The sequence below is a fragment of the Poecile atricapillus genome, chromosome Z (assembly GCF_030490865.1).
Source record: "Poecile atricapillus isolate bPoeAtr1 chromosome Z, bPoeAtr1.hap1, whole genome shotgun sequence".
NCBI lineage: Eukaryota > Metazoa > Chordata > Aves > Passeriformes > Paridae > Poecile > Poecile atricapillus.
The window spans coordinates 26,436,172-26,451,747 of NC_081289.1; the positions used below are offsets into that span (position 1 = coordinate 26,436,172).

The 15,576-nt window shown below is 44.7% G+C and overlaps 1 protein-coding gene across 1 annotated transcript in view; it reads left to right on the plus strand.

The window, feature by feature from the left end:
- Window positions 1-398: 398 nt before the first annotated feature.
- Window positions 399-15,576, plus strand: part of LOC131593141 (voltage-dependent T-type calcium channel subunit alpha-1I-like) — a 148,582-nt gene continuing 133,404 nt past the window's right edge. Inside the window, exon 1 of the mRNA XM_058865400.1 lies at window positions 399-679. Within this exon, the coding sequence (XP_058721383.1) occupies window positions 399-679 (281 nt within the window). The remainder of the gene's footprint in view (window positions 680-15,576) is intronic.

A 15,576-nucleotide genomic window follows, 5' to 3' on the forward strand; every position in this document is an offset into this window, starting at 1 on the left:
CAAGGGCAGGATGTCTCTGTTGTGTCAGGATGGGCCTGTGCAGTTCAAAACATTGTGCTCTGTTTTGGTGCTCAGGCTGCCTCCAAAAGAGCTGGCACCATCCTCTGAGATGGTGCAGCACTCTGACAGGGTGTCTCAGCGGCTACAGGGTGGTTTAAAGGGTGACTGGGGGGAGTAACCAGAGGAGTCTTGGTAAAGAGAGTGACTGGCAGAAAAGAGCTTAAAACTGACTCAGCACCAAGTGGTTTATCATTTGTCGGAGCCATCAGTCCTGCAGCTCTCTCCCGCTCTGGACTTGATAGGAGAGCACAGATGTGCTGTGCTTTTGCTGCTGGTTCCTTGTGGGATTTAATTTCTCTTTCTCACTTCCTCTCCAGGGGTTCTCGCTTGTGGCTGGCATGGCAGAGTACATCCCCCAGCCTCCCTCCACCTGGCCCGCAGGCCCACAGCCCCCTCACCCTTCTGCCATCTTCCCACTGGAGCCTGTGGATCTGGGGATATCAGAGCAACAAACACCACCGGAGCAGCCACCGTCCTCCCTGGAGCTGGGTGAGGATGAAGAAGTCACCTCCCCTCCAGATCCTGATGTCCCCTATCCAGACTTGGCCCCAGTTGTCTTCTTCTGCTTGAAGCAGACCACCAGCCCACGGAGCTGGTGCATCAAAATGGTGTGCAACCCATATCCTTTCTGAGCTGCCCCTTCTCCCTCCCCACCTCTGGCTCCCTCCTGCCCCATCCTCCCCTCATCCTGCCCTCCTGGGGTGCCTTGCAGGTAAGGAATGACTTCTATTATATATTTAAGGACCTTCTTTGTTCATTGCTCGTGTTTAAACAGAACCTTTGCTGTTTTAGTGTGCGATCAAAAGAAATTGATTATGAAAGGAGGGACTTCAGAAAGAGCTGCTGACAGTCCCAGGCACAGGGACTGGGAGTGGGGAGAGTGTGAAGAGAGATACATTAGAAAGGCCTATTCTTCCCCTTCCCAGCTCCCTTTTTGACTGGGACAGAGTAGGATTTGCCAGCCCAGGAGTTTTTCAGACTGCCATGGATGGTGAAGGTGTCTGAAAATACTGGCTTTACTGAGAGCTCACCTTGCCCTTAGTGAGAGAACCACCACTCCTTCTGCACCCTGATTGCAGGGAAACCTAGGTGACCTCTTGCCTTTCCGTTCAGTACATGTCACTGTCCTGCCAGTGTCTTCTTGTGATGTCTGGCCTGGAATGAATGGGAGAGTGTGTGCTCCACACAGCCTGGGAGAGATGTCTGGGACACCGGCATGTCCTCCTTTCCATGGTCAGCAATCACACACGTGTTATCCCTCACACTCAGTGCCTTGATGGCCAGAGGGCCCCTGCAGCCCCTCAGTGCTGTGATGGCCACCTGCACAGCTCATCACCAGGAGCCTGGGCCCTGTGGTTCCTGAGTAGGATGTGGTATAAAACCAGGTAGAGAAGAGCTATTGTTCCTTGAACTGTGGGATCATTGATGGTGTGGAGGAAATGGAGAAGAAGATGAGTCATCAGAGAGGTTGAGCTTTTATGTGAGCATTTTTCTAGCCAGAAATTTCCAGTGACAGCGCTTTTTACCTGGAAGTTTCTTAGTTCCTAATTAAGTGGGTATTATCTATAAGGATGTGTGTTCTGGTTTTGATGTATAAGATTCTAGATTAAATCTGAATGTCTGGGCATGCAGTGGAGACTAGCAAAATGTTTCCAAGAGTATTTTCAGCTTTAAGAGCCAAACCCCGGGTGAGGACTTGAAGTAGTGTCAGCACTAACAGCTGACCTTAAATGGATGAGATTTGTTTTAATTTCAAGTGTAGGTAAAGGTTTGTGTTTGAGCTTTGAGCTCTTGTCTTAAAGTTCAAAAGCCACTGAAGAGATGTTGCAGTCTCAAACACAAGTTATGGTTGTGAACACGTTGGAGATTTTGATATTCTGCTTTCCTTTCTACTGTCTGCTCTATAAAATTTTAAAACTTTGTATTGAATTATGCATTGCTTTTCTATCACTGTGTGCCTGTGCTAGTTATTATGTCCTGGGAATCTTGTCCCAGCATGTGGTAGAGCAGAACTCAGAACAGGACTCAGAGTAAAGCACAAGACATTTGTGTCACGATAAAAGGCTAGATTTGGGAAGTAAAAGAAGAGTAACAGCGAGGGTTTAGGAAGAAGGTTTGCTTTTGGATGAGGGAAGGATTTTGTAGAGGAAGAAGACAGCCTGTCCTTATTGCTGGCTAAAAGTCACTCAGAATTATCTCTCCAATTTGGTATAATGCAAGGAGTTTGCTTTAAGCTGTTGGAACAATTATTCAAGAAATTGGGTTATTTTTGTTTTTAAGCATTACTTTTGTCCTAATCTGCAGACAAATGTACTCTTTGACTCAGAAATGGACTTTTTCTTATTAGGAACTAGACAAAGAAGGGAAAAGCCTCATCCAATCCCCTGTTGATGGGCTTATCTGTGGCTACAGGTGCCACCAGGGAGTGAAGGGCAGCAGTGGGACTGCTGGTAACCTTTTGGAAGGGTTGGGTCAAACTTGAGGTTTCAGCTCAGCTGTGTGAAGCTGGGAGATTACATGACTAGTGGAGACTGAGAGGTGAGGATTCAGCCCCTCCTCTGATTTCCTTTCAACCCCTTGCGCTCCTCTTTTTGAAAGGCTCATGCAATAAATAATTCTCTTTTTTTCCTCAAATGAGGGGTTGTTTCTGCACCCTGAAGGCTTTTTACATGTAATCATATGCTCTTGGCATCACAGTTTTTTTTAACAGCACCATAGAAAGGATACATTTGCATGGCCTAGTGGCAGATGCCTGGCTGGGAATCAGACCCTTCATAAGAGATACTTCTATGAAAATCTAATCATGTCTTCTAGGAATCGATCTGCTTGCCTGCTTTTCATCCTTGTTACACTGAGCTATGGAGCCTCCGGTGTGCTTAAGCTAAGCAGGGCCAGGATGAGTCCCTGTCATAGGTCAACACCTGGCCTTTACTGAAGATTCAGCAAAAAGATGGGGCATTAATTAAATGCCTATTAATCTTCTTGTGGAATTTTTACTAGGCTAGAGCTTCATGATCGCTGTTATGGAAGTACTCTCAATGAGATTTAAAATGGAAGCTCTGATAGTTAAGGACTATGTAACAATTTTTTTAAGCACGAGGTCATTAACCACCAAATTTCAATTTAGGTAATTGCATTCTAACTACTTAAATCCCCCTCTCCTGAAGATTATTTTTCCTTTTGTGAGCAGACCTGCAATTTTGTTATGTGCTATTAAACAGCTGCCATATTGCTTTGCTGCAGTGCAGTAATAGTAGAAAAAACCACTTATTTCTTTGCTTTAAAATTGCTTCTGGAAGCATATTAGTGTAGAGATGTGTGATGCTGTCATTGCAAAAGTTGTAGATACTAACTCCCTTTTAAGAAGAGGACTATGATCCATGTGAAAGTCGGGGGTTCTGCCTAAAAGGGGGTATTTACTGTACTTTTTGCTGTTGTAGTGTGTGGTGAGAAGGAGCCTGATGCTTTCAAGTTTGGTGATTTGCATGGTTTTGGGGTGGCTTTACACAGAGCATGAGTGAATGCTTAAACAAACTAGTTTCTTGGAAAGCAGTTTGGTTTTTTTTTATTATTCCTAATATACTTTATTAGAGACAGGTAAGTGCTGTGTCAGCAGGGTATGCAATGCAACACAACAAGTTCCTGGAGCCTGTCTTGTCTCCTGATTAGAAAGGAGCTGTTGTGATGCAGCACATGAGCAACCAGCCAGCTGGTTTATTCAGGTTAATTTGTGCTTTGATAACTGAAGGCTGGACCACTCGGAGTTGTAATCATGGACCTGTTGCAGCTACAATGTTAATACAGTCAATATTTGAGATGTGGTTGTGAGAATGGCTAGAAGATTTTTTTTTCTTTTATGAAACCTAAACTCATTTAATATAAATGATACTTATAATATCATTATATATAGGATATATATATAATGATACTTATAATATCATTATATATAGGATATATATATATACATATATATATATATATATATATATATATAGGATTTAAAGTCAAACTTGGATGGGGAATAGGATGAAAAGTGTAAAAAACATGTTTCCAAAACAACTGCATAGCATTTATATTATAAATTTATAAAATGTTTGGGACTAAATAATGGGTATGCCACATGGCACCTTACAAATGGATCCTCATGAGAGGCTCTGCAGTTCATTACTCTGTCATTTTCTTGCTTTTTATGTTCCACCCCCTTGATGAAGCTGTTGGCCATTTGGGCTTCTGTTTTGCTCTCAAGCAGTGAAGTGTTGCATTTCCAGCTGATTTTAGTGGTGTAGGAGCAGCAGGTCAGGTCCCAGATGAACAAAAGCTTATATGCACACTTAATTTTTAATACCGGGAGCTGTATTTTACAGAGTATTGCGCAGGATGACTTCTTAAAGCTGGTATGATTGTGTGTACTGAGGAGCTGCCTTGTAGCTCATTAGCTTTAAAATCCACTGAACTGAACAGGGGCTTTGCCATTGTACCTGCTGATAGAAATCTCACCTTGCTTCTGGAGGAACGTTTCTGGGAGCTTTTACTGGTGGCATTGTCAGCTTGGACTGTGTGCTCAGTGCACAAGGAAAACAGGACCGGTCTTGAGCATTTTGGTTGGAAAGAGAGGAAATCATTGTGTTTATTCCCCACCTCTTCCCTGCCTGATGCCACAGGCATCATTTATGTATGAGTCAGTGGAGTATAGGATGGCTGGTGATGGAAATAGTGGTGTTTCATGCTGGCACTGCCCTCTGAGAGCCAAGTGCAAAATCAAATATTGGAGGAGATAAAACATGTGCGTATGGCTTGATACTTTTCTTGGTGACAGTGGCAGGTGGTGCCATAGTGCATGGGGACTGTGGGCTGCCACAATCACTGCTTTTTGGCTGCTGTGTGGTTAAGGGGACCACGAATCTGTTGCTCATTAAGCTTTGGGTGAATGTGTGTCATAGATGTAAAATATACCCATGTCAAATGCCAGTTTGAGAAATTTGCTTATATCCAGTGAAGTTGTATGTGCAGATTCTGTAGTATGTTGTACTTGTTTCTGTCTGATGTTTGTACACTGTTAAACCCTGGACTCAGTATTCATAATGACTGGATATAGTTATATAACAAACAAGCATAATATGCAAATTGATTGCAAATCTTGTAGTAGTTGATGACTGTCTTAAGGCCCGAGCTCCTGTAATCATCTGAATTTTCTTTTTCACGTGTGTACGTATATACAAATAAAAATAATGGTTTTCTGCATCTCTAGTAGGTAGAGAGAAGCTTAGAAATGTGACTGGAAAGTACAATAATACATCAAAAATTGTGTGGCTTATGAATTTTAAGCAACATTCATCATTCTTGAGGACCTAGGGATCATGGCTTTCTGCTCTTGGGGTCATCAGGATCAGCTTTTATGTGCATATTTGAAAAACAGTAAAACGTATATGTTGCTCACCTGTCTCCATTTTAAGGGCAGCTCTCCTGTTTCTCTTAAAAGCTCTATTTCTGAAGACACATGAAGAGACTGGCATTTATTTGAAGACTTTTGGAAGCTTTGTATCATTCTAGGTAACCAGGTAGATATTCCTGCTGTGCCCTCCCTCCAGCCAAGGAGGACATATCTGTACACCCAAGCCCCACCAAGTGCGCTATTTTTTTTTTCCATGAAAGGCTATCTAACCCCTCTGCACTCCACAGCTTTCCAAATCAACTTTGCAGTTGCTCCTGTTGTGTGGGCAACTGAGCTGGCCAGAGGTCTCCAGTGGGTGTGCAGTATTAGGGGCACTGGTGTTCCCATGGGCATGTGCCTGATGCTTTTCAAGCTTTCAAAGGAAGAAAGACTGCTTTAGTTTCTGATGGGCTTTCTGCCACTCTGACAGCCTCCCTGCTGGAATGAAGCTTGCTATTAGCAAATAAGGGTGACTTCTAATAAGTCAGTTGCCCATTATCTTGATTAATATTTGAAGGCACTGAATGCAGTGGATCAATCCATCATCAGGTACTCTTCTCCCCTTCTGCATTAGCAATGTGCCTTGAAGCAGACATGTCTCACTCTTACTTGATCCTTAATTTCCCTGTTAATTCTCCCCTTGGAAAGCTGATAGGCTTTATCCCATCTAACTCTACCTGTCTGAAAACTATCCAAGGCCTCTGTATGTATTTGACAGACTGCAGCAGGAAATTCAGTGTGCTTAACTGAACCCCTTTCTTGAGAGGGTAAAGCAGCTCTCTGGAAGTTCCTGGTCTTTCTTTAGCAAAGACGTAGTTTCTGGATAGCAGGCTGTAGGGTTTGCATTTAGGATTGCTGTGCTTTTTGGTTTCTCAGATGCTCTAGAAGAAGGCAAAGGGAAATATAGGGAGCAGGGTTAGTGTTAGAAATTGCACAGTCTGTACATTTTAATATTATGTTATATATAATTATGTTTCTATAATGAAATACTGACTAATCATAGTTTTGTGGAAGAAGAGGAGCCCCATCCACCTGGACTCTGGATTTGGGAAAAGTAATTATCTGAATTCCAGCTTTTTCTTAGGATAGCTGTTTCCTGATTGTGGTTTGCAGGCAGGTGGCAGGGGAAGCATGATAGAGCTTAGGGCCTTCACAAGTAGCTGGGAAGGAAGTTGTCTCCACAAAACTATTAGAGGAACCATTTACACACAGTCAGATGTGGCGTAAATGGAATTTAAATTTGTGCATTGTCATTAGTAGCACACAAGGGATGGATATGTTTGAAAGGGATTTGCATGCTTCAGATCTGTAAGAAATTGGCTGGGTTGTGTGTATGTGAGATGTATGAAATTCCAGGCAAGTGGGCAGATGTAAAGAGATGAGGTCTAAATTTGGCTGCCTTGCAAGATGGCCCCGTGTATCTAAGCACAAATGTTGAAACAGGATAAATTCCTGACTCCCATCCCTTTAGCTTATTCCCTGGAGGCTTTTTTTTCTTTTATAGTGAGAACTCAAAGACCGTGGTTTGGAAATTAAGCAGGACAACAGCACATACAAAACCAGGGCTCTGACTGAAGATTAAATGTTCATATGGTCGAACAAAATTGGAAATAAGGCTGAAAATTCATGGTGCATCATTACTGTCTTCATTCAAAGCTCTGAGCATTTTCGCTGTTATTGAAGGATAGAATCCTACTGTTGGAGGAAGGGCTGACTGCAAAGCACAGAGGAGCCTGTGGTTTAGGTGAGGGATATTTCTGCTGTGTGTAATGCCCTGTTTCCCTAATATGTTTCAAACCCAATAAAAGACTTTGTAGGCTTCCATGTCCTGATGCTTTAGGAAAGCGGTCCTGGGACTCCTACTGCAACAGCTTTTGATGAGGTGCCTTAATATGGTCCCTGGCTTTATGGCAAATGAACAAAGTGCAGGGAAGCAGGGGAGAGAGCATAGAAGATGGAAGTCATATAATTGTCTGGTGTAAATCAGTGTTATTCTGTTATACCTAGTAAAAACAGACGTGATGCATCAGCCTTTGCTCTAGAAGTGAGGTTAGGGAGATTAGTCTTGTCACAAGTATTTGTGGCAGTCTGGGGGTATCTGGTAGTGCTAGGCCAGAAGAGAGGGATGGTGTGCTCAGCTGGGATGCAGGGATGGTAGCAGTGCCTGTGCTGGGGGATATCCCCATCCCTCTGAGGAGTGCATTGCTGAAGCGAAACAAATGCTGAAAAACCTTTCTGGAGCATATTGTGCTTATTTACTGGAATATATTTTGCCTTGGAGATGAGAACCATTTATTCTTTGAAAAATGGTCAGTTTTCCTTTTTCAGCCTTCGTGAACACTGGAGTAGGGTGTGTTTGAATGCCAAAGGGGCTCTTGTTGGAGTAGAAAGGGCAATAAAAATGCTCATTTTGAGTTCAAGACCTATAAAATACTCTGACCAGACATCTAATTGGTTAATTTCATTAATTCACATTGTTATAACAAGACATGTTATAACACGTCTTGTTATAACAATGTGAATTAATGAAATTAACCACTAACAAATTGACCAGTTGCTTATTTGAGAACTTGACACTCTTCCCACCCTAAACCATGGGAAAGGGCCTGCAGCTGTGGGTTGTGAGCATAATACTTGACAGGAGCTGCTTCAGGTGAGGAACAGTCAACAGAGTTGCAGCTCCTCTGCAGCAAATGGCCTGCAGCTGGTCCCAGTATGGCTAAAATGAGGCAATGTAAAACTTGGCCCATTACAGACTTATGGAGAGAACAGGAGCAAAGAGTTTGCCAAGCTGTCAGCCTCTAAGCTGGAAAGATCTTTATGATCCTGGAGAAGCACTATCTTTGAATAGGCATTGTCTTCTGGTGTAGGAAGGCTCTAGTCTTGTGTAGCATGAACCAGGCTCAAACTTGCACCCATTTCTGTCCTGTGTGTGCTTTGCTCACTTGGTTGGCCTGGAGCACCTTGGTCAGCCCCTTCCTGGAGTGCCTCGTGTATCTCCGTGCCACTGCCTGTGCTGTGCTTCCCTGCCTGCTGAAGGAGCTCCTGTTTGAAAAGTGCTTCTCGTAAATGGAGTGGTAGGGGCAATGGGATGAGGGCTGAGAGCGGTGGGAAGGGCTACCAGCTGGGTCTGCCTATTCAGAGGGACAGGTCTGGTGGTGGATTGGGTTTGCCCTGCTCTTTGTCTCTGCTGCTCCTTGGGCTGTTTGTGCTGTGCTGCTTCCTGTCAGCTGTGCTACTCCACCAGGAAGGGACTGCTTCCTTGTCTGCCTCCCCTCCTTGGAGGAGTTCTCTGGGCTTAGCTGTGGAAATGAGAAGGAATCATCTCAGCAAAAGCTTTGGAGGAGGAGAGAGGCTAGCTCAAGGGGACAGTTTTTTACTACGTTGAAAAGACATCAGAGTTGTGACCAGCATCCAGGGAATGAGGCTGGGATGAGCAAGGAAGGCAGATGAGAGCGCAGCTGGACTTGTAAAATGAGAGATGAAGTGTGGTGATGAAGATGTAAGATACTGATGGGGAATGATAAGTGGAGGTTATCTAGGTTGGGAACAGATGATGCAAATCCCTGCTGACCTTGGCAGGCATCTCAGCAAACCCTTGAAATCAATGGTATTGAAGGCAGCTGATAGATCTGAGACGATCAGCATGAGTGCTTGGTCTCTGGCTTCCATCAAGGACTGGTGAAGTAAGAAGGTGGTGTGATGGCAGTGTGGGCCTTCTGCTAGAGAACCTGCATAGGTGTTTGGATGGCTTGGCTGGGCTGAAGGATGGAGTTTGTGCGCAGTACTGTGGCTGGAACAGCTTTCACCTGCCCATCCTGACTGCAAGGTCAGCATGTGGGGATGGAGATGGAAAGCTTAGCTTGGCCTCTCTGCCTTTGCCTTCTCCAGCTTTCTCCATGCCCATTGCATCAGTGCAGATTGGGGAGGGGAGCAGCTCCCTCGGGTGGGATGGGGGATGCGCAAAGCTGTGATGTGAGGGACCATCTGTCCCCCCGAGACAATGGTGCCATTTACACTTACGTACTGCAATTCATCCAAGAGGAAAGATAAATCTGTCCTGGCTAATGATACATCACACTCTTTGCTTATCCTTTCTTCCTTTAGTTTTCTCTCCCCCCGTCTACCCTTGTCATCACCTACTGTGCTTCAGTCTATAAAAGAAGCCATTGCTCCCCCTCCTTGAGTGTGATTTGATGCTTCTGAGTCCCTGCAACTCCTCTAGCAGACTCCCCTGTGACTAGCCACCCTGTCTATCCCTTTTCCTCTCTGTCTGTGGCAGCCTGTCATTTTCCTCCTCTTTTATTATTTCCCTTGCTGTCATTCCTGGGTTTTGCTGCTAGCAGCCTGTCTGCACCGACTGTTCCTGCCCTTGAATTGGCTCCTTCTGTTAAGAGGCTCTCTTAGCCAGTATTGTGGACACCAGGCTTCCTGGGTGAGGGGTCAGGGCTTAAACAGAAGGTCTGGAGGTAGGATTTAAACTGAGGACATCACTCATTGGCTTATTTAGAATGAGGAAAAAGGCCAGGGCTCTGAAGAGTTATGAGTTTACCTGTGGAAAAAGCAGATGTCTGCTGTCCCTTGCAGTGATTTCTACGTGTCATGGTGGGATTGCTTCTTCCTTGTAGTCACAGGCTGCTTCCATCTCCCTTTAGAGCATTCCAAGCCCAGGTCAGCTGCTATCTTCCTGTGCTCTCTGACATCCCAGTGGCACCTCTGACATCCCTGTCCTGAACTGTCAGTGTGTGGGAGCACTGAGTCATTTCTGAGCAGCAGAGTCCAAGGGGTGCATCTCCCTGGGAGCAGGGACAGGCTGCTGGGAGGTGACCATCTCCTGAGCCAGCCTGAGTGACACTTGCTGCTGGATCAGCTGGCCCTGGCCTTCTCTAGGATGTAACTGGTGCTCTGCTAATCCCTGCTAACCAGGTCTGGCTCTTCTGGACTGGCACAGACAGATGTGAGCTCAGCATGCTGGCTGGGAGCAGCGTGGCTGCAATCTCCTGGCCCTGTGCCCCAGCTTGGAAGCTGGGCAAGGTGCACAAGGATTCGCTTACAAAAGTTGAACCAGCAATGCTGTCTCAGCCTTGTTCCTGACCCCTGGACCTTTGTGAGGGCTGTTTCATCTGTACTTTAATAACTTGGTATTGTTTATACCTACCTCCCCAGGGTAGCAAAAAAATGCTGAAATACTACAAGGGCTTTAAGACTGCTTGTAGGAACTGGATGCTGTGAGAGGCAGCGTGAACCAAATGTACCTCTTGGGGGGATTTCTCCTCTCGAAGAGTCATGGATGAAAAAGGCTAACATCAGTACAAATTCATCCAGGAGAAAGCTGCTGAATCCAGTGCTTGTAATGCTAGCTCTGAGATTTGCCTCAACAGGCAAGAAGGGAAGGAAAGAAAGAAAACACATGGTAAAATATTAACCTCCCTATTGGAACAGGCAGTTTGCAACAAACAGCAGCTGTTCTCTTTCATGGCATGAAAGATGGAGGAGCTCAATATTTGAGGGTGGAGAAGTATTTTCTTCCATGCAGAGGATGATAGTTTCTCACATCAAAGATCCAAAATATCTGCTCATCTTTTAAGCCCTGCTTATTATTTGGAAGCATACTGAAACATCAGTACTTGGCAAATCTGCCTTGTCCCATCATTCACACACCCCAAAAGGAATGCTCTCTGTGTTTACCTGTATCCTGCATCTTGCTTCTCGGCCAAGAACACCTCACTCTAGTGTTCCCCTAAGAATACTATGTCCTTAATTTCTACAAAATGTTCTACAGATCATTTGCCAGCCAGCTAGCAGATGTTAACAAGAATTTTAAACAATAATCAAGCTAAAATATATTTGAGAAAAGTAGGTTTTGTGATGTATTGCAGTTTTTATGTATTTGTTTTTGTTCACATATTTACCAACTTATGATGTAATTTTTTGCTTTGAGTAAGTCTCTTGGGTTTGTCGGTGATTCCAGCAGGCTCTGCTTTGTCCACATGTGAGATTCAGGCCAGACCTTGAAAATATTTGTCATGAGCGAGTTATATTTAAAAGGACAGGCTTATAGAAGTGCAACGGTAATAATATATTGCCTTTGGTACTGCCTGATGTTCAGTGCCACTGGCCAGCTGTGATATTTCTTAATGAAGGCTTTTTCCCTCAAGGCAATTTTTTCTCGCCTTTTCCTTCCCTGTGGCTCATTTCTGATTAATTTTCTTCATGGAGGAGGATCCTTCCCAGCTTTGGAGTTTGCTTCTCTCTTCTCTGTACTTGTTGACCTGCTGTTTAGCAGCCTCTGTGCTGGCAACTGCTCTTATCTTCCCATCTGGACCCCTCTCTGGAAGTGGGATTTTAGTGAGTGGAGGAGGCTCTAGATGTTATCCCACTTGTTTTATACAGGAAAATCCTTTGGAGACAGCAGTCTCCTGTTTTCTTGCAGCTTTTTTTTTTTTTTTCATTCCATGCTGTACAGTTTCCCAATATTTTTTCTTTAAGATTGATCCTGTTATCTTTCCCTGTGTGGACAAACTCCTCATATAATATGTTTTCTCCTTGCTGAGTGCTTAGTAATGTTTCTCCTTCCTTTCCTGCCCAGCAGGATCTCTGAAGAATCTCACACAGTTCATACAAGGGCCAGAACACAAATAGAACTGAAGAAATGGAAGACACAGTCCCCATTGTTACATGAGGTAGTAGCATAGTTTTCAAAAGCTGCCCAACTTTTCCATTGTAACAGTCTTTTTATCCATCAATAAAACCCTAATTTGAGGTCTGGTAGGCAGGGACCAGACAAAACTCTGGGGAAGGATACCTAAGTGGGGGACTGAGAAACCCAGGAGGAAGATAAGGCCGCTGGGTCAGGCAGCCAGCAGGGATCTGAAGTGGAAAGCTTATCCATCAGGCATCTGCCCTTCAGAGTGGAGGGACTGGGCAGCAATGGCATGAGGGAGCAGCCTGGAGACTGGACTGGTTGGGCTGGGTGAGGCTAATGGAGGGGCAGGTAAGCAGGGTGGGTGAGGAGAAGGCCTGGGTGGGAGAAGCTGGAGCTTCTAGAGCCTGCATGCTTTGCATTCCTACTTATTTCTGTTTCCCTGCTGCCAGCAAACTCCTGTAAACTCACTGGCTAAAGAGGTGCCACATTACTGTCTTCTTCACTGATTCCATCCCTCCCTGTGGGTGCAGGGATCCTGCGGGGAGGGGGGAAAAAACCCAAACCTGAACATGCAATGAAAGGTTGTGTTGTGAAGGTGGTGTGGAGAGGGAGAAACTGAGATTCCACATTCATCTTTAATTCTGACTTAATTTATTGGATTGAGTCATATCAAGCAGTCTCTCCTGGGCATATTCAAAGCACAATTTTTTTTTTTTTGCTATGGCAGCTGCTAATTTATCTCCATTTGGATGGGTTGTTAGAGGATGAGTGAAAGAGGTCCTGGGTTACCCTGCTGCCCAGCTTGGAACAGTGTTTTGGAGCATCCAGCAGCAAATGCTAGTAAAAAAAAAACACATCTGGGACACTCACAGACAAAGTAACTTTTTTATTTGCAATCATTGACATTCAGCTTAGTTTTTCCTCATAGCCGTCATACCTGCTATGTAAGTTTCAGCTCAAGCTGCCAATCAAATGAATCTCTAAGCAAATGAGACAGGGTGTTGGAAGGAAGAAGAGTTTGTGGTAGGATTAATTAAAATTAGTGTTATCAGTGTAGCTGCATGCAGCCTTCCACCATATAGGTCAGCTCTCTCTGAAGCCTCGAGTTTCCCCTACAATGCAATAATTAACTATTAAAGTAGGTACTTAAAAAAAAATTCCTCCTCCAGAAAACCGTAACCCAGGATTTTTTTCAAAGCACAGAATTAATTGCATCCCTCCACAGTATCTTTGAGGTGCTGTTATTTCTTTAAAATGCATTTACAGCATATTGTGCTATGTCACACATCCTTTAAATATCCAATAGCTTTTTAACTTTTAAAAATCTATTTCACACTTAGTGGCATGTCTGTAATGCATTTTTCTGGAATGTGTGGCAGATGTCTGGGGAAACTGTATTTTCTCCCATATGGGGGTTATTTTACTGGAAAATGAAAGAGGGTTGACACTTCATTTGATTTTCCTGAGCTGTCACATCAGGGATTCTCTATCTGGGTGTGAGACATGAATCCAGATCATATGTAAACTGCACAAGGCAAGATGTGCTCCCTTGCCTGGGTAAAGGGGGACTTCCCATTGAAAAACATCCTCTGAGGGCTACAAGGTGGAAAAGCAGGATGGGGAGGTCTGCTCTAAGGTACCCTGCTCCATGGGACTTTTCAACATGCTCTGGACATACAAAAGTAACATTAAGTTTGTGCTTGGATCTTCCTCTATGAGGAGGAGGCAGGTGGCAACTTTGGGGCTACTCAAACCTTAAGGAAAGTCCTGATACTTGTGACCCAGGTTCCTGATGTGAGCTGGCACTTCAGGGCTGTGTGATGCTGAATTTTACTCCTGGAGAGGAGTCATAAATGCCAGGGCTGCAATCACTTTAGATGTGCCAGACCACCATTGCATGGTTGTGGTTTATGGACAGAAGGGAATTTGTCATCTGTGTTGGCCAACAATCTCTGTCTGCAGATCTGTTTGCAGATCTGTGTTTCTGTTCTGACTCCCTCCTCTCTGCTCTGTCTGAATGTGGCTTTGTGTCCCCTTGTCCTTGTGCTGTGGTGAGTTGTCCCTGTGTTTTCTTTCCTGTTCTCAGACTCAGCACTGCGCTTGGGGCAGGACTCTCTGTTGTTTTCCCTGCAGTATCAGAGGCAGGCATGGAAGCTGAGCAGAGAAACTGCTGCAATCCCCTGCAGGTAATGCCTGTGCCAACATCGCCCCTTTACTGAGACAGATGCAGTGGGGATAAATACCAGGTGTCTCTCACAAAGTAGTTAAATGCACCAGCAGTCCCTGTTTTGTCATGTTAGGACAGAAGAGCCTTCCAGCTTTACATTTCGAAAGCTTGTCTGTGGCGCTTGGCACTTGACCCCTCTTGTGCACAGCATGGAGAGAAACATGGGAGACACACTCCTGAGTTTCTGGGCAGTAAAAATGCCCAAGAATTATCTGGCTGTGGTAGCAGTCGGTGTCCTCACTGCTGGTGTGTGTGAGCACAGGCACACTGCTGTTGAGGCATTTCTGGGCAGAGTTTCCTAGGGACTGAGGAGCACAGCCCTGGGGGAAGCTGTCACTGAGGCCACAAAGCTGGGAAAGCAGGAAGGTGCTGGATATCCCTGGAAATATAGATATGGAGGCATGCCTCCTGCATGGAAGCAAGGGGATGGGTGGGTGAACGACCTGGAATGTCCCCCTCCTGACTGAGGGTGTCAGTAGTCCCATCAGTGGAAGCATAGGTGACAGGTTAGACAGATCTAGCAGGAGAGCACAAAACTAATTATTTCCTTCCCCAGCCACTTGACTTCTCTGGGTACTTCTTGAGCGCGATTAAGCTGATTAGTGTCATGCACTTGAGACTTTGTCTTGTACCTATGGCATTTCCCATTCTTGTTTTGCATGCATGAAGGATTTCCTCATCTATTGCTGTGGCACCTCTCCCCACTGGACTTGGTGGTGATTAATGTTTTCGTGGGTTTCAAGTAGCTTTTCAGGAACACAAAGACATTCCCACTGGAGTATCTGATTCCAAGTCTTTAGTTGCTGGGTTTAATAGTTAGTCCCGGGATTATTTCATCCCGCTGAATGACCTCCTCCAAGATACTGCTGCTTCCCCCAAATAGGTTTGTATTTACAGGCACCTTTTCCCCACCAAGGATGCTGTTTATGCCCGGTACCCTCAGGCACGTAGCTGCAAGCTTGTGCTTGGAAATTGTGGGAAGGCCTCACGCACCTCATGGAGCCAGAGTCACTCACAGTAGAAATGTGGACAAGCAGTAGTCAGGTCACCAAAATGCACTAAAAATTGGCCAGATGAAAGTATAGGAGCTGTTACTGCAATGTATTCGTTGCTTTTATACTATTAACTCCTACACTGATACACATATACAATAGAGATATTTGACTAAGTGGTACAATTACTGCATAATAAATAATCCAAGTTCTTTATTAC